The following is a 20,137-nucleotide window of genomic DNA, read 5'->3' on the forward strand; positions in this document are numbered from 1 at the left end:
TCACCTAGTACTCTGTTCAAGTAAAAAATATTTGTCATTTTGAGCCATTTTGTGCAATGTTTATATTGAGATTTTCAAAAAAAAATAAACAAAACAAAGAATTTGCTTTATGATGATGATGATGATGATGATGATGATTGTGTACCCACCATCAGCGCAAGGATTACCTATGGCTGCAGAGTCATACCGGAACGGAATGATCTACCTGATGGTTTGTTGTAGCAGGGTAAGCTAAATTCACTGGAGACCTTCGGAAAACAACATGATAATTGTTATCTCGTGACAAAGTCTGGCCACCCCACGAACATTTGCCCGGAAACCAGTTCATTTAACTTCCTTAGGCTACCCCTCCGAAATCCCCATATATGTCATGTTCAAATATAAAAAGTAATAATAAGGAACGAACTCACCGGGTAATCCTGACCAGCTGGTTTTCTATGTTTGGCTTTGGTCTCAGCATGCAAACGGTCCAAACCATATAAAATGTGCATTCGTTCACACCACTCGCTGATTCTCCGATCGTCCATCGAAGAATCCGAAAGAAATACGTAAGCGAGAATACCCGACGCACTGAAAAACAATCTCTTGGATGCTAGCATTTCCGAACTCGGAATAACGACGAACACGAGCACCATGATGCGGGCAATGTGGTATCTTGCCACCGAGCCATCGTCGATCGTTTACACAAAGTGCGAACAAAAAACACAAAGAATAATACGAAAACGCGGGAACGACGAAATGCGGCATGTTTCAGCCTCCGCGCCCTGCTTGTCACTGACGACCGTCGACCGTTCACTCTTCCCAGCGTTCCACCCAAATACGAACTGAAGAATTTGCTTTATGATGATGTATTTAATCTAATTTTGTCGCATATAACCTTAAGGATTTTGATTCGGAATAACGTTTTCAAATTAAAAAAGTAACCCGTTCATAACTTACCAGGAATGTTAACAAAACATAAGAGGAATAAGATTGAGATTGAAAACAAAAATCCTTATGAACTAGCCTCATAAGTAAAATCTGCTCAAGCGGGGTAAAAGCGACCACCTCGAACGGGGTAAGGCGGCCACCCTCCAGATCATAGAATAATATGGCTGCACCCAATTTATCAAAAATTGTTTGTTGAAAATATGCCATTTCACATAAATAAACTCATATTTGAGTTGTTTGCGCTGGATGTAAGCAGAAAGAACATTTTTGTAATGTAAATGGGTGTTTGAGTATCCATATTTACGATATCCCAATAAAAATAATAAATGGTAACCCCCCGGACAATTATGTTAACCAATTTCCCATGTGAGGGACTTAAGGGAGTCATATCTTATTTCAACGTATGGAATTCAAACATTTCTAATCACTATTTTAAAAAATAGTTATGGTCCTTCTTACCCCGCTGGTGGGCCGTCTTACCCCGTCGTCAAAAAATAATGTGCTTTTTAATCACATTTTCAAATGGCTCAAAATTATAAAAGTTTCAACTGCACGAATCGAAAAATAATTTTCTTGCATGCCCAACACTTTGAAAAATGATATGCTGTGTTGAAACTAGTGTAATTCATTGTCAGTGTTAGGTTATGATTTTTTTGGCTTAGGGTGGCCGTCTTACCCCGTCTTCCCCTACCTAAGGAGGCAGACCCTTCAGCGCGATGTAGACGTAGGCAGCGTGGCCCAGGTAAGGTAGCCTGCTAAAAACCTTCAATCACCAAGAAAAGTAGTGTAAACGGATTGATTCAACGTCAATAGACCCGGCAACGAATTAAGGACAACGATTCGAAAGTCGGATCTTGGAACGTGAGAACTTGGAATGGACCCCCACGTATTGGGCTCCTGGCTCGTGAACTGCAGAATGTTGACGTTCATGTGCTGTGCAGCTATCCAAGAGATACGCTAGCCCAAAACTATAGAACAACAACATCATGTGCACCGCACACGAATTCTTCAACCGGAGTTTGCCTAGGCGTGGGCTCTGCTGGGCCTCTTCAGAAATACCACACATCCGGAAGCATCAACTCTGCACAAGCGAATCGGCATCGCTTCCAAAGTGTCCTAGCCTGGTCAGGGGTGCCTCGGGCACATCAGTAAGTTCTTGATTACGGCATACTGACGCGCGCGATGGAACTGGTCAACGAGATGGTATACTCTGAGAAGACCGCGGAGTAGAGGTGTGCTGGTGGTGACGGCATTCTATCCTCTTAGTAGGGCCGGGTGACACTGACCTGCAACGACGGATGGGCTAATGTCGGAGCTGCCTTCCGTCCCATAAAACCTTGGCAAGGCCTTAGAGTACGTTCCCGATTTATACCCAGTTTAGGAAACTAACTGGGTGGAGGTAGGTTCAGTTGAAGTATCCTGATTAGCGCTGATCCTGGCTCTGAGCTCAGGTCCCATAATGGCATGTGCCAACCCATGGGTGGCCTCCCTGCTTGCATAGATAACCACCGGGATCCTTGGGCGACTCCTTAAGTGGCAGTGAGGGACAGTGGCTCTAAGGGGGACCCTTATTGCAGTGATAGATTCGTTTTTAATTGAAGAGGTCGAGAATGCGAAGGGTGAGGTGATCAACCCGTTCGCGAGAAGCGAACTGTTTAGATCACCAACGCAAGCGGCGAGGGTGGAATCCCCTCAAGTGTCGGAGTATGGAACACCGAGGATCGGGTCAGCGACCGAGGACACGCAGATTAGTGAAGCGGAACCATCGCGTACGCTGATTCGGTATAGGGAACTCGCCGAACTGATCGGCTACACGAGCGGGCGGAATAACATCAGCAAAGACCTTTTAAAAGGTCTGCTGAGGTTCCGCGATTCGGTAGCCCAGGCCAAGAGAGAATACGATGTTTGGGTCGAGCGACGAGGCAAAGCGATTGACGACGGTAGAGTAGAGAGGTCCACGCAAACGGACCGCGCCAAAAGGGCGAGATCCGTCCATGAGGAGCAGCCGGTGAGGGGTAAACGCCCGCGCTGTGCGAGCAATACCAAACCGGTCGCGAAACGAGCTAGGGGTAAAGAGCCGAAGCACCGAGACGAGGTCGTTAAAAGTAGCGGTGGCCAATCGGTCCAAGGGAAGGGGAACCCTTGGATTACGGTTGGAAAGAAGAAGAGGAAAGATAAGGTTTTGAGTAAAACCAAGGCGAAGCCTGCTCGTAAACGCACGAGGGGTGACACACTGGTCCTCAAAACAGCGCGATATAGCTACGCAGATGTGCTGCGGGCTATGCGTGGCGAGAATCGTCTCTCGGAGCTAGGCGCGGATGTTAAAAGCATCCGGCGCACTAGAACAGGGGAGATATTGCTAGTGCTCAAGAAGAATGCCATCAACAAGAGCTCCTCTTACACGGCACTAGCACAAAAAGTGCTAGGAGATGAGGTACAGGTGAGGGCTTGAGATCGCCACCGCGGAGAAGCTCCCTGCCGTCCTTAGGCAGCAGTGTATGGAGGCGCACCAAGCACATCGATCCACATCAGGCGGGGCCCAGCAGGAACGCAAATCGCTTCGATCAAGCTTCCAGTTGGGGAGGCGAAAAAAGCGGCTGCAAAGGGCATGATAGAAGTCGGCTGGTCGAAGTGTCCGCTCAGCATCTGTGAGCTGCCGGAAGTGTGCTTCAGGTGCTTCGAGTGAGGCTACAAGTCGTGAGCATCCAAAGGCCCCGACAGGAGTAAACTTTGCAGAAGGTGCGGAGTAGAAGGCCACTTCGCCAGAGAGTGCAAGTCGGCATCAAAGTGTCTGATTTGTACGGCGAACAAAAACCACGTGACGGGTGGGGTTAAGTGCCCAACACAGCAAAAAAAAATCTTGTGATATCACATCATTTTCGCTGCACATCAAACGCGTCTTAAAAGTGATGTACAAATTACATTCTTTCTACGCAGCTAACTAGCTGCCCCAGCTTGAATGTGGGTCTAGCAATCGCTAGAACCGAACCGACAGATAAATCATGTATAAGTAAAATATTGGAATGGATTCGTACACTGATCCGTTGATTGTGAGTTATATCCTTCACCTCTCGACTATTTCACCGAGTTAGGAGGTTGATGATAAATATCGTACTGCTTCTAGGTTATCTGGTGGAATGGGTTTGTTGACACTGTCCGGTGCCAATCAGGGAGTACATATGGTGAATGTGATAATTGTTGGAAAATGATGCATCCTAGTGAGAATTACGTTCGAAGAGGGATACATCGACAGAAATTACGTGTCTGGATAAATATTACAAAATTATTTGCTGTGAAGCAAGCATGAGAGGACAGAACTGCCGAAAATGACGCAGGTCACATAGTTGAGCTTGGATCACTGTAAAGCCGCGCAGCAGCTGTTGTGGCAATTCGCATCGGAGTCGAGTACAGACATCGCACTACTTTCGGACTCATATTGCATCAAAGCCAGCCGCCCCCCCCAAGGCTGCGCCAGTGCCCGCCATGTGTAATGACCGGGAAGGAATTTTGCGGACAGACAAAACAATTGGGTTTTTAAATTAAGAAAAATGTATCGATTTTTTGATTTTATACGAAAGAGCACCTTTTTCTGAGCCACTATGATTTTTTCAGATTTTTTGAACTTTATTTTGGTACCTAAAATCAATTTCAAAGAGATTTTTTCAAATCACCTTTTGACAGCTGGGTAGCTGTTTTACAGCTCCACTCAGTACAAAATGCGACGAGGGGTGATTCGACAAATCGCTCCCATACAAACTTCAAATTGATTTTTAAATAGGTTCCCGAGCACCAAAATTCATGAAAATTTGGATTTCGGCTCAGTTTTGCATGCAGATTCAGAATATGGAATTATTTCAACACCGCTAAAGAAGCCAATTGTGGCAGCCAGGTGGAAGGAGCACTTCAAAAATTTGTTGAATGATAGCAGTAAAGGAGCACCCAGGAATAGGTTTACCATAATGCACGACGGCCAAACAGTGGAACCACCAACTGGGTGAGTTTAACCCTAAAAGGGATACCTGGGGTCCATTGGACCCCAGGCGCCTTTCAGAGCTCGTCTTTGATGGAACACACTCAGCGAGGTGACGAAACTGAGGCCATGAAGGTATCCCCAGCGGCGTCATGGTCGCGATTTTTTCCACAGTCAAGTTCGCAGATTGTGAACAATCCTCGGTACCCAATTACGTAATTCATGTTTAGTCCCTTACTGTCAGAGCTGTCAGATCGGTGTAACACGCTAAATATAATTTACACAAAAGGCAATTTACACGGAAAAAAAAACGGTAATGAATATTTATTGGGTACCGGACTGGACACAGAAAATTTAATGGTTTTCTTTGGTACATCGAGGTCTTGAAATTAGTCTATGGTATCCCTTTTAGGGTTAAGAAGGCCCTTTAGCAGCTGAAAAACAGTAAGGCTGCTGAGAAGGACGAGATCTCGGTCGAACTTCTTAAGCACGGAATGGAGCAGCTACACCAATCAATCCACCAGATTATTCATTGTACAGTCATGACTCGCTGGTTGGGGGCTTAATAGTTGGGTGGCTTTTTAGTTGGGGCCCCGTTAGTTGAGCTGTCAGCCAACTAAAAAGTACCTGGATGTCATAATTCAATGTCAAACTGAAAATGACAACCAATCTGTAATTCCGAGGGGCGAGCTAATGAGTTTTTAGTTGCTTAAACTTTTCTGATAATCGAGAAAAAAAATCTATTTCATATTTCTTAAAAAAAAGAATATGTACAATTACTTCGAAACAAATGCAAAACATAGGCAATCTTTATTTTGTCGATCATTGAAAGTGTTTTGTGCTTGCTTTTGGTCCGGGTGGTTTCATAAACATCTATATTTTCACTTTACCGACTGAAAATGGGTGAAAATAATTATTTCTTGCATTGGCCATATATGTATCTTGCAAAACGTATCAGTTTTGCTCTAAATGTAAAACAAATTGAAAATGTTTCCTTTTTGCTTCCAACTCAAACATGATTTAAAAAAAAATGCGCACGCCCCTTGTGCTGTTGTCACTTCACCCAACTAGCGAATCGAATTCGTTGGTTGGGTGTAGGTTGTGGCTCAACGAGCGGGTTCCGACTGTAAAGATGTGGGAGGATGAAGAATTGCCTACCAGTTGGTTGGATCTGGATGGCCTCATAATGCCAATCTACAAGAAAGAGCACAAAACGTGACGACCCATACAAATTTGAAGTTTCATACAAAAAGTGTGACATAGGGGAAGGGGGGTTTGAAGGTCGAATTTTGCGTGACATAATTTGTGTATTACCCATTATCTATGCGAAGATGTTGAACTATAAAAATTACATGATTTTTATCAGATATTGAATGCCTCTATTGAGCAGTTGTTCAATAACACTAACATTCTCAAGGTTTTAGAATGCTTTTAAGAGCGCGTAAGGCAAATTTTGAAGTTGGAACAATGTTGGGTGAAAACGCATGTGGAACAAATACATTTTCTTGAAATTGTGTCTCAGATTTTAGTAAAAAAATAGAATGATGAAGTAAACAAAAACTTTAGATTAGTCGTACACCGTGTCCAATAAGTTCTCATACAAAATGCAAATTCAGAAAATATAATTTTATTTCACTTTTGTGATTTATATTTTAAAAATAAATGCATGTATTGAAAGGCCACAACATACTAAATAAAGCATACCGTTTAGATTTACGTTATTTCCTATTCGTTTTCATAAGCCTAGCAGCATACTTCCATTTTCAGAAATTCGTGTGCTCCGGCACGCAAGAAAAATGTTCGAAAACTTTTTCATTCTACGGTAGCTAAATAGAGTCCATAAAATAATATTTTGAGTTTTTATGCCAAGTATTGTACCAAATAGATATACTACGGCTTAAACAATACAATTTTAGTGATGATATGATAAGAAGTTTGCAAGTAAGCTCAATTTGGGCTGATTTTCTTGAAAATTATCATTATTTTAACGGTAAACATCGTAAAACGTAAATTTTGGACAACATTTACCACCATAGGGGTACAAGCATATTTTAGAAGTGAGAATGAGTCATGCTTCTTTAACACAACAAATCTCATTAAAACAGATAAATTGACATTTTTGTTTTATTTACGTTTTATTTTGTACATAATAAAACGGCTCCGTACTTCATCAATACATAATCTCACATTTTTTTCTCTTATGGTCATAGTTGCTACTAGCAATGGTGAGGACAGAAACCTAATTTGTTTCAACTTAAAACCATTACTCGTTAAAATGAGACGACATAACAATGAAATGGCGTGCGTGCCAGCTGAAATAGACTTACGACACATAAGCGATCAGCAGAGAAGGATGAAGGACAGTTAATTCCAAAACATATGCTGTATTGGATCAGTGTTAGTTGGCCTTTCAATAAATAAACTTATTTTGAAAATGCATATTACAGATGTGAAATTAATTCAATTTGATTTTGTATGAGAACTTATTGGACACGGTGTAATTGTGCAAAGATATAACAATTAGAAGTTCCAAAAAATGAGTACGATGCATGAATAATAGGAAACAATCAGTGAAGTACTAGATTGAAAGTAGTGAGCTGGATTTTTGTATGGTGAGATGACCAGTTCTCCATTTCTGTAATGAAATGGTCCAAACAGCGTTATATGATTTCTAGACTAATTTAATGCTATTTGAGCTAAAGTTTGGGTAACTGTGATGTTGTATTATTTATTTCTTGCAACTTCAACAACACAGTTACCCAAAGTTTTGCTCAAACAGCATCAAATTAGGCAAGAAACCATATAACCCACGCTGTTTGCACCATTTCATTGCAGAAATGGAGAACTGATCATGATCCACCATACAAAAATCCAGCTCACTACTTTCAATCTAGTACTTCACTGATTGCGTCCTATTTGATAAAAATGAAACTCTAGTCATCAATGTTTTCCAGCATTTATTTTAATTTAGAACACAATAAAAATAAATATATATTTATATGAACATTTTACAATCTCTTCTGTACGCCATTCAAAGCGAGTACGGTGCTAACTTCTATGGTTCTATGATGATCTACGCTCGATGCAGTCATCAATGAAATCTCACAACCGTAAACAAGACACTGGCTAATGTTGCTATTATCATTAGAAAACCTGTAGACACTCGTAAATTCACTGCACCGTTGCACAAATCTCCTTGGCAGAAGCACATGTAGACCTTCTTGTAGTTGTAAACTGTGTACGCGCACCGATCCTCCGAATCCGATGGACCCCGCTGGACGCACATCCGCTGCGTTGCCATATCGTAATCTACAATCGAGATTTAAAATTAGAACCATCATGAAAATTTGGATGAGCAACCCAGCGCATACTCACCATCCTCTCGGAAGGATCCTTGACCCTCGATCACCTTTCCGCACCAACCGGAAGCGCATGGGACGGCCGTCACGCCCCGCTCGTTCTCCGCCTGAGTCGCATTGAACGTGAACGGATCCTTGCAACTGCCCAGTTCGCCGCGCGATCTGCACTGGTAGCATCGTTTTAGCAGAGCTATTGGGGATGAAAAGCAAACGTTAGACGAAGATGTGTAGAATAAAATTTGCATAAATTGTTCCGTGCGATTCATGCAAGCCAATATTGGATGATTTAGTATGCTTCATCAACACAGATCGAAAAAAGAGTGTAAAATTCTGTGACATATGATGCACATAATTGGAGCGTGGGATATCATAGAAGTTTACATGACATATCATGTAAAGTTCATGAAATATCATGTAAACTTCCATTATATGTCATGTAATTCAGCATGATTCTGAGAGTTTACATGACATATAACACAAATTTACATGATATATCATGTAAACCATCATAACATTAAGTTTACATGAGTAAAATGAAGTTTACATGACGTGTAAATCTCATTATTTTTATCTGTGAAGCATTTGATTTGGAGCAGTGGTTCACAAACATCGTCAGATCATACCGTTCATTCATTTTTTTGTCCACAATACTACACCAACAAAATTTTTCTGAAAGAATCGCTTTAGGAATTTCCGATTTTTTTTGCTGAAATCTATGGAGTAATGTCTGAAGTAATCTCGAGACCCACATTCCACTTTCCATCCAAAGAATGAACTCACATTTTGTGAATATGTCGATCCCAGCTCTTTGAATATCCAGTTCCGCTCCTGAATGAATTTCTGAGTATTTCCTTTAGGATTACTTCCAGAGGCACCTTCAATAAAAAAATTCTCTGAGAACTCCTCTAGAAAAACTTCCGTGTGTTTCTTCGGAAATTCATCCTTACATTCTTTCAAAATCCCATACCAGAAGTGTTTCAAGAAATCATCCACATATTTCTTCAGATATGCTTTCAGCGATTCCTTCAGAAAAACAAAAGTTCAGAATTCCACCAGAAATTTTTCCACGGATTTCTCTTAAAAATCTTCAATAGACTAAAAATTTCATGAATTTGTCCAAGGATTCTAACCATGGATTTTTTCAGAAGTTTCTTCTAAATTTGAACTCATGAACTCCCGAAACTTCGTCAGGAATTGCTTCAGAAATTCTTTCAGGAATTCGTTTAAAAACCCTTGGAAGATGTCTCTGGCGATTCTTTGACTAATTTCTACAGGGATTTCTTCAGAAATCCCAAAGTTTCTTTTATACATTTTACCAGTGGTTTCTTCGAAAAATCTACCAGAGATTCATTTAGGAAGATCACTAAAGTTTTCGCCAGGATGTGTTTAGGAACTTCTCTGAATTCCAACCGGAAAATCGTGCAGGAAATCATCCAGAGATTCCTTCAGATATTTCCCCAGAAATTTCTCCGGCAATTTTTTAAAGGATAGCTCTAAAAATTTCTCCGCAGATTCTTTGAGGAGGATGTTTGCCAGGAACTCCTTTAGAGATATATCAAGTGTTTTTTTTCCAACGGATCTTTACAGAAGCTTACCTAGGCGTTTTTTTCTAGTATTCTTACAAGAATTTCTTTAAAAATATGTCCACAAATTGCTTCAGGATTACTTCTAGAAATGCTCCCAGCAATTCCTTCGGAAAATCAAATGTTTAGGATTACTCCTGAAAATTTTCCACAGATTTTTTAGAAAATCTTCCACAAACTCATTTTGGAATCTTATTTAAAGGATTTTTTCAGGAATTTTCTTAAAGATTACTCAAAAAATTTCTTTTTTCATCTGTATTTACGAGATTTTTAGCCCTGGACTAGTTCATCTCGGGACCCACGCTTTACTTCCCTTCCGAAGGAAGAACTCACATTTTGTGAGTTTGGTGGGAGTGAGATTCGATCCCAGGTCCTCGGCGTGAAAGGCATACGCTTTAACCATCACACCAGGTAAGCTCCCCACTCGATAAACTTTTATAGGAATTCCGCTCAAGGCTTTTCCCAGGAATTTCTCCTTGAATTTCACCAGAAAGTTTTTCATTTTCAAATATTCCTCTAGAAATGAATCTCTACTACTTCCTCTAGTCCCTACTTTCTGAGATTTCTACAGATATTTTACTAGAAATTTCTTAAAAAAATCCTTCAGATATTCTTTCAGAAATTCCCGCTAGGATTTCTTCCAATATTCCGTCAGGGATTCTTTTAAAAAGATCTTCAAAGGCTTATTCAGAATTTAAGGGATTCATTTATGAATTTCACTGCGAGGTTTCTTCAACAGTTCCTTTTCGACACATCGACAGACAGACATCGACCCATTTCTTTAAAACATCCTATCGACGATAACCCTCGTCGATACGGAGAGACGGTGAAACCACTGACCGTTTCCCAAACGAGTCGGTGTAGAGAAGATAGACTGACAGACACAAATCGTCACTCCGAACAATCGACAGCACAATTAGATGAATCAGCATTATTGAATTCTGGTAGTGAGTTGTAGATGATATTTGTGCACAGTAAGTTTGGTAAACTGTTTATTGAATTCGCATTAATATAACTCTTTAAATTGCTTAATTATAGCCTTTGCTATCCCGAAATATTAGTCTGTTTGCGGTATGTTTTACATGAAATGTGATATGTACTTACTATCGCTATTCGCATAACTTGAAACAAGAATTTATGGAATTTACTTTATACCTGTAGATCTTGCCTGTAGATTAGGGGATGCCAGATCACCCACGGATTACGTTATTCTTGTAAGGAACACCGATAATGCAAGAAAATGTTAATGTGTCTCTTGAATTGCAACTAATAATTGAACAATAAATCCACAGCTTAGTAGCTGCATAGTTACGCATCTAACAAGACGGTGTTTCATGCTGCTTACGGGAACACATCCTATAGAGATTCTTTCGGAAAGTGTTTTAAGGGTTCCCTTAAGAATTTGGTATTGGTATTGCTGCAGAAACGATTTTTTTAGAAACTACTCATGTGGCTCCGTCAAACATATTTTCTGGGGTGCCTTCAAAGATTCATTTAGGAATTGTTTCAGATACACCTCCATTTATACGGAAGTTCTTCCAGAAATTACACGAAAAATTCCTAGAAGAATTCTTGACGGAATCACTTGATAAAATTTCAAAGAAATCCTTGGATGATTGTTTGTAGGACAGTGGCGTAGCCAGAAATTGTCTCTGGGAGGGGTTTTCAACGGTCAATGATACCTTTTTTTATTTGACACTTTCATTTTGTGATCAGTAATGAGCAATTGTATTTGTAGTTTGAAAATAGCGGCGCAGCCGAAAAATTTTTTCGTTTCGAAGCGCTTTATACTAAAAATTTGTTCCACAAATTTTGGCTCTGGGGGGGGGGTTTAACCCTAAAACCCCCCCCGTGGCTACGCCAGTGCTGTAGGAATCCCTTCTTTAAACAACTTTGTTATAACTTTGGAGTTTCCTAGAAGTAATCCTTGCAAAAAAAATCCTGGGAAGGTACCTGAAGAAACTCCTTAGGATACTTCATTCTTCTTCTTCTTCTTAATGGCTCTACGTCCCCACTTGAACTTGGCCTGCCTCGCTTCAACTTAGATTTCTTTGAGCACTTCCACAGTTATTAATTGAAGTTGGCATGCCATTGCATGACTTTGTATATTGTGAAGAGGGTACAATGATACACTATGCCCAGTGAGTCGAGAAAATTTTCCCGACCAGAACGGGAATCGAACCCGCCGTCTCCGGATTGGCGATCCATAGCCTTAACCACTAGGCTAACTGGAGACCCATACTATCAAACATCAAGGATATGTACTTCTTTAATTCCTAGAAAAATAAAGAAAAACTTCTTGAGGAACTCAAAGTACTTTAAAGAAAAAAATGCTCAAAATATTTATGGAATGAATTCTGCATATATGTATCTGTAGAGAAATTTCTGGAAGAACCTCCGAATTTCTACCAAAATTCCTGCAGCAGACGAAGATACTGTATACTTTTATAAATCCGTCAATGTAAGGGTCACTGGAAGGAATCCTTAGAAGAACTCCTGCAGATATCTTTGGAAGAATTCATAGAAAACATTTCTGGGCGAGATTCTGCAGAAACAAAAAAAAACATCCCGGAAAAAAATTTAGCGATCTTTCGAACGAATTTCTAGAAAAAAAAGTTTTTAAAAAATCTTTGAAAGAATACCTGGAAGAACGGAGGGACCCGATTCTGCCGGTATTCATAGAAGGATATTTTGATATTTTTTTTGAAAAATACCAAGAAACAGGTTCTGTAGTAATATCTGCAGGAATTGCTGAGAGAAAACTCTGGAAGAACTTTCAGAATCTCTTGAAATTTTCAGAGAAAATTTTAAATAAATACCTGAGTGAATCTTTGAATTATGAAATAAGATCTGAAGGGAATTCTGGAGAAATCTTCATGGAAGAGTTCCTGGAAAACACTTCTGCATTTCAAAAGGAGTTCCCAAGAACTGTTTTCGAATGAATCTTTGAAATAATCTCCGAATCTCTGACAAATATTTTCTCCTGGAATTGCATTTTTTGAAGAAATCTTTGGAGAAAATCCATGAGAAACCCTTAGGAGAAATTTCTGAAAGGCTAAAGAAGAAGAATTCTTATAATATCCTTGAGGGATATTCCTACAGGAATATTTGAAGAAACACAGCAAAAATATATGTACAAACTTCTGTATCAGTCTTTGATGGAATTTCCTAGATAATCACTAAGGGATTCCCAGAAGAAATTTGTGGACGAATTTCTGAAGAAACTTATGGACTAGGTTTGAGATAGCCATATGGACTAGCTTTGTGGGCTTCGTGGCCGTGCGGCTAGAGGCGTCAGTCATCTAGGCGTTTCGTAAGCCTCGGAGTGTGGGTTCGATTCCCGCTCCAGTCGGGGAAAACTTTTCGTCAAACGGAAAATTCTCCACTGGGCCACTGGGTGTTATGTGTGTTGTCCGTTGTCATATGTTAGTGCTTGTTCAGTCTGTACAACCTCTGGTTGAAGACGGTGTAGTGTCTTTTAGATGAATCCTTTGAGAAATTTCTTGGGAAACTTGTGAAAAAAAAAAAACCCTAGGAAAATTTCTGGAGGAGTTCCAAAAATAATCCTTGGATCAATTTTCAAAACAGTTCATGAGCAGGAATGCATTTCATAGGATTGGAGTAATCTTTGGGAGAATTTTTGCTTGAATAATTTAGGAAATCCTGCTAGAATCTTCTTTTCTTATAAATTCAAGAAAAAAAAAGATTTATCATGAAAGAATCCCTAAAGGAATATCTGGGGGTATTCCTGAAGGTAATCATGGAGAAAATTCTAAAAGATTTTTTGGAGGAATCTTATGAAGAATTCTTGCTGAACTCAAAAAAGGAATACCTGCTATGTTTACAGAAAAAAATCGTGAAAATATTTCTAGAGCTCGATTTGAATAGGTCGTATGTGCTTTCGTCGATATAAAAATCGATCAGTTTATTTTGGTTACTGTAGCAATATTAATTATTTTTCGAGGACTTTTAGTGATTGAACGGAAAGCCTGTTTTGTAAGAAATCGGCTGTATGTATAAGTTTTGTTTGATTTCAACAGCTTTCGCTTCAATAAGCGAATCCAACTGATCGAATTTTATATCGACGAAAGCACATAAGACCTATTCAAATCGAGCTCCAGATTTTTTATGGAGTGGTTCCTCCGGAATTGTGATTTGGAAAACTTGCTTGAGTAACCAGCTCTGATTTCACCATGTCAGCACTGCATTCGCCGTCTCTGGATTGTTGATCCAAAGCCTAATCCACACACCAATATTAATTCGGTATTTTTCCTGAATCAACAGCAGATTCAACTAGGTACGCTCGGTTGCATTTTTTGCTGTAACTCCACGCAGAAAAAAGCATGGTAAAATCAAACATATTTCAGGTAAACCCAAATAAATTGTCAATTTGTTCTGGAAACAAAAATAAAACTGTTTGGAGCAAATCGAACGTCACATTTGAAGCAAATTCAATCCATTTTTGAAACAAACATGCATTTTCTGACAGGTTATGTTAGAAACAAATGTAAAAATTTTTGTTTTTTGTGGCAGGTCGGCCCTACGGAAATATTTGTTTTCCAATTAAATTTACAAAATCATTTCCTTCTCTAGGAAAACTCACTTCCCGCGTGGCACTTTCAGTGCCAACATCATGTAGGCTCAGTGTACCAGTTATGGCTATAGTACCTCAAATTCGCCATAGTTGATTTTCAACCTTTGAAGATACAAATCAACAAGAAAAATTTTGTGAACAACAGCTCACGATCACAAAAGATGGTTGCAATCATTCAAACATCACAATTTGCTCAAATTATGGTAGAAATAAATCGTTTTCCTTAACTTTTCGGCCTCCTTGCACCCTATTTCGCCATAGTGTACCAGTTATGGCAAATCCCATAAGGAATGCATGTAAATAGTGCGAAGTGGAACCCAAATTAACAAATGTGTCCATAACTGGTACAGGGTTCCTATCATTGGCACACGCCGTAATAAATACTAAAAGTAGTTTTGGCTCCGTTTTTATATTTTTCCTGTAAAGTATGAAGGCTAATCAATCATTTGACTTATTGTTTACATTCGTCGGTCTTCTTCTTATTTTTTTAAAAATAGTTTTTCTTAGGTGGTGCGATAACTGGTACAGGCACCCTAGATAACATACGCTCCCGAAATCAATGGGATTTCGTGAAAACTTTTGGTGAAACTTGCCTTTTTTGCAAGATGAAATCAATGGGTATTGTAGAAATCAATATGTAATTGAGTTAGTTTTGAAAATAAATATTTTAGTTTTAAATATTTTATCAGTTTACCGAATAAACATGAATATCTTTGTTTCAAACGAACGAAATTTGTCTCCGTGTCTGTAAATGAGTTAACGAGTTCAGCAGAACAAATGTCAAAAAAAAACTGTGGAACGTTCAATATTAATTACCGAGTGTGCCGAGTTAAATCTTCTGCTAAGAACTTTGTAATGGTCCCATTACTTATAACAAATATTTGGCCAAACAAGCCCGACAATTGGCCAACACAACGTGAATCATAGCAACCTTGGATAAATGTCGGACTACAATGACAAATATTTGCCCTTTCGACAAACAGTCTAATGGCACCTTAAAAAAGATAGAAAAAATACTGAAATCAGTGAAAAAATCAGTATGAATCTAGTAAAATAAACAAAATATATTGGACTATCAAGATATTTGAGCGCGTTATAAGATGTGTGTAGAATCAGAAAATAGTTATTTATGCAACAAGTTGCGATTTTTTCAGCACGAGTCATACATTTAACGAGGCTTGCCGAGTTGGATAAATATGACGAATGCTGAAAAAATCGAGTTTTGCAACGAGTTGCATACAAAGTTTTTTGTAATAGGAGGCAATCAGTGAAGTACTAGATTAAAAGTAGTGAGCTGGATTTTTGTATGATGAGATGTTCAATTCTCTATTTCTGCAATGAAATGGTTCAAACAGCGTGGGTATTATGATTTCTTGACTAATTTGATGCTGTTTGAGCAAAAGTTTGGGTAACTGTGTCGTTGAAGTTGCATGAAATAAATAATACAACAACAAAGTTACCCAAACTTTTGCTCAAACAGCATCAAATTAGCCAAGAAATCATATAACCCACGCTGTTTGCACCAATTCATTGCAAAAATGGAGATTTGAACATCTCACCATACAAAAATTCAGCTCACTACTTTCAATCTAGTACTTCACTGATTGCCTCCTATTACGAAAAAAACAGCCATCGAGTACAGTCCTCACTTCCTACACAAACGCAAACCGAGAAAACATAAATAAGCTGGCGACCACGTTTATTAGCCAATGTTTCCGATCAATATAGTAGGCTGTCGATATGACTGTCACAAATTTTCAAGCTTCCGTCCAGTTCAACTTGGCACTTTATCTTCAAAGTCAAGAGCAGAGCATCTACAACACCGCAAATGACCTGCGGGAAGTTCCTGGACATGGAAGGGATTAATTTCCGGCAGTTTGATTTATTAGCAGTTAAAAAGAGTGTAAAATTGACGTCAAATTTGCCATTCAAACAACAGTGCCGAAAAGTACTACTTTTCGGCACACTTAATAGTGCTGAAAAGTAGTACTTTTCGGCACACTTGTTCAAGAATGGAAAAGTAGGCCATTACGTTACCTTCTAGCCGATGTAAAAACAATCACTTTCGCAACGTAATTACAAAATAGTTGCATAAATAACTAAATAAGTTAACATAAATAACATAAGTTAACATAAATACATACATAAGTTAACATAAGTTAACATAAATAAGTTGCAAAATGATGATTTTTTCAGCACGAGTCGTACATTTACCCAACGAGGCTTGCCGAGTTGGATAAATACGACAAGTGCTGAAAAAATCGAGTTTTGCAACGAGTTGCATACAAAGTTTTTTGTAATTGCAAAAAATACCCATTCAGTATAATCCTTGGTATAATCTTGCTACACGTACTTTCAAGTCGAACCACGTGGCAGCATTCATGTGCGTCAGCGTGGTGCTTTTGTTTGATCAGGTAGGCTATGATAGGGTAGGTGTCAAAAATTTGCAAGCTCTCGTCGTCGTCATACCGTAACCGCACCATGGCAGGAGCAAAAGTAGCTTCAGCTGCTGCTTCTACGACTGTTCTGCAGTCCTACACACTTAAATTCAGAAATTGATCTCGGTAAACGGTTTACCGAGAATCCAACAGCTGATATTTCGGTAAAATATTTACTGATTCTCGGTAAAATTTTTACCGAGATTTCGGTAAACCATTACCGAATCTCGGTGAACTTTGCCGAGATCTCGGTAAAAAGTTGGATTACCGAGATCTCGGCAAAGTTTTAACGACATCTCGGTAAAACTTTTACTGAGAATCAGTAAAAATTATTACCGGATTCTCGGCTGTTGGATTCTCGGCAATCCGTTTGCTGAGGTCGGCGAGGCACTCTTGAGAGTGCCGAAAAGTAGTACTTTTCGGCACTTTTGTTTTAGTGAAGAAAAGTAGGCCGTTTTAACGTCACAACCGCGAGTGAAAAGTAGGGGAAAACGCAACGCAATTACAAAAAATGTTTTTTTTTGCAATTACGTTGTGAACATTTCAGTTGGCTGAAGTATGCTGAAATACTTTTCACAACTTGTGCAAGTGTGCCGAAAAGTACTACTTTTCGGCACTCTTGCTAGTAAGCACTTTTTACTTACCTCAGTGCCTTCCGTAAGTTCAGCCTCTGACTCTATATCTACTGAGCAGCTCAAATCCGAATCAGGACGATTTCAATTACGATTCGAACTACAAAACTAGTGAAGAGGCAGCTGCTGAATCTGCTTTTGCTTGAGCACAACTGTTTGACAACGGGAGCTCGATCATGGGTACACCATAGCCTACCTGATCAAACAAAAAAAAAACTATACCGAAAAGCATGAGCGCGCGTTCGTGGTTCTTACTGATACCTTACATGTTTGTGTAGCTAGAAATGATCTCACTAAATAGGTATTTTTTGTAATAACAATAAACTTTGTATGCAACTCGTTGCAAAACTCGATTTTTTCAGTACTTGTCGTATTTATCCAACTCGGCAAGCCTCGTTAGATAAATGTACGACTCGTGCAGAAAAAATCATCATTTTGCAACTTGACCCCCTTACTTAACAGCCCAATTGACTTGAATTAAACGGCTAGATTTTGTACGGTTTCCCACTTGGTAAAGAAGAAATCAATTGGTTTAACATTTACTATAAAAGTAATAAAGGAAAATCACTCAAAAAAGTAAAAAATAGTCTCTATTGGACTGTAACCGAAGAAACCAGTAACGAGATCATTTGAAATTTAATTGAATTTCGTGGAATAACCCAAGAGAAACTTGATCAAGAGAAATCGATTTCGGAGATACACCCATATGATCAGTGGCGTAGCCAGGAATTCGCTCTGGGAGGGGTTTTCGATGTTCAATATTCCCTTTTTTTATCTGACACGCACATTTCGTAAAAATATACACTGAATATGAGCCGTAGGATCATATTAGCGGCGCAGCCGAAAAAAATTTTCATCACAAAGCGTTTTATACTGGAAATTTGTTCCAGAAATTTTGGCTCTGGGGGGGGTTTTAACCCTAAAACCCCCCCCGTGGCTACGCCAGTGCATATGATGCTTAATGCGATGAATAAGCTCAAGAACCCCCAGAACTACTGGTTGCCTTGCTCCTCCGATCGTGGTACAACATGGCGTTACACTAAACTACCCGCAAAGTATGTTTATTTAACATGTTATCTTCTATGAGTTCTAATAAAAAAAACCTAGTTAATCCTTTGCTGAATCAACCTATCATCCTACCCGAGGAATGCGAAATCATTCCCGTTTGCAAACCACTGATATTTTAGAACCATGCCCTTGTGATGATGATGACGACGACGACGAGAACTCGGATTTAACGCTGACTTATGCGCGAGTGCGATTTGGCTCCGGTTGACTCGCATGCAGAGGTGTGATATTTCGAACGACTTCAACGAAAGGAGTGCTGCATAAGCGACGAGCCCGATTCTCAAGGTCTTTTTTGTTATAGGATCAAGAATACTATACCTACTATTACTTTCGATTTCGGTGGCTCTAAAACCTGTCTCTATTCACTTCAGTCTAGAGGTGTTTGATTTTTGTACTATTTATATTGGCTGCTCTTATGAAGCTGTCTCTTTCCAGCTAGGCTTATCTAAACTTACCATTGGCCTGGGAGATCTGGTTGGAAAGTAGTATCACCCCGAGTGAAAGAAGCGCCAAATCGCACCTTTTGCCCATGGCTGGAATCTATTCTACCGGATGGGCGTCGATGTCTTTCTGCAGATTAGCACTAGAATTAGTCCAATCGTGTGCCACACAAGACGGAAGCAATTATTTCGAAGGAAGAAACTGAAGTGGTGTCTGGCTACGGTGGTGACTGCAACACTCTGTGTTCGTGGTACTTCTGCTGTCATGTCAAGATTGGTTTCTTGTTGGAATCTTGAATGTGTGTGGATACTTCGCTTCTCACCACACATAAAGGATAGACGAAAGCAAAATAATAATGCAACATTCGTTTGTCAGGTAAGTGATGGGAGCTTACCTGTTGAATGAACCCGAGCAAAAATGAAATACCGTAAAACGGGGTAACTTTGATAGTTTTTCAGCGAATTTTCTTAATTTTTTTTCCTTGTAACAGTATTCCCCCTAGTTTTATATTTTTAAAACAAGTAGGGTCTTGTACCATTTGGGCAGGTGTACCTATTTTGGGCACTTGCCGCTATAACTAAGTCAATTTCAAACCGATTGATTTGAAATTTTGTATAGAATTTGGCACGTACAGTATCTAACTCTGTTATAGCGGCAAGTGCCCAAAATAGGTACACCTGCCTAAATGGTACAATACCCTACTGGGGTATCAGTTATCAATTGCAATTGAAAGATTCGATAATCTTAAATATTTTAGGTGACTTTTTGCAATATGAACGAGGATGAGATTTTTATTTTGGGGTAACTTTGATAGTGCCCTGAAAAACGCATCAAATCTTGAAAAATCATCAAAGATTGAAGTCTCATGAGTATGGACATTAGTGTGGGTCATCGGAACCGTTTTTTCAGATCAAAGCTTTTTTGATTCCATTTCGGATCCTGAGTATCTGTGCAAAATTTGAGCACGATCGGTTGCGTCTACACTTTGCGCATTGCAATTGAAATTTGTATGGGATTTTGTATAGGAAAACATACTTTTTTGCATTTTTGTCAAAAGTTGAAAAATTTGTCTGAAACTTTTTACCCGATACTGTAAAATGATAGCCTAGTATGTTCTGAAAA

At 39.4% G+C, this 20,137-nt stretch overlaps 1 protein-coding gene across 1 annotated transcript; it reads right to left on the minus strand.

Moving 5' to 3' along the window:
* Nucleotides 1-7,840: 7,840 nt before the first annotated feature.
* Nucleotides 7,841-19,281, minus strand: LOC109413030 (protein quiver). The gene is made up of 3 exons (XM_019686707.4): nt 19,030-19,281; nt 8,276-8,449; nt 7,841-8,209 (listed from the first exon to the last, which is right to left on the minus strand). The coding sequence occupies exons 1-3, from the start codon at nt 19,103-19,105 to the stop codon at nt 7,992-7,994; spliced, it is 468 nt and encodes a 155-aa protein (XP_019542252.2). The 5' UTR covers nt 19,106-19,281; the 3' UTR covers nt 7,841-7,991.
* Nucleotides 19,282-20,137: the final 856 nt, after the last annotated feature.

This window comes from Aedes albopictus, chromosome 1 (assembly GCF_035046485.1).
Source record: "Aedes albopictus strain Foshan chromosome 1, AalbF5, whole genome shotgun sequence".
Lineage (NCBI taxonomy): Eukaryota > Metazoa > Arthropoda > Insecta > Diptera > Culicidae > Aedes > Aedes albopictus.

What these genes read in the sequence shown, in the direction of transcription:
- LOC109413030 (XM_019686707.4), bottom strand. Translation starts at nt 19,105, where the DNA reads ATGGGCAAAAGGTGCGATTTGGCGCTTCTTTCACTCGGGGTGATACTA. An exon ending in CCAGATCTCCCAGGCCAATG is followed by an intron (nt 8,450 to 19,029) that starts GTAAGTTTAGAT and finishes CATCCCCAATAG; the next exon opens with CTCTGCTAAAACGATGCTAC. An exon ending in AGGATCCTTCCGAGAGGATG is followed by an intron (nt 8,210 to 8,275) that starts GTGAGTATGCGC and finishes TCTCGATTGTAG; the next exon opens with ATTACGATATGGCAACGCAG.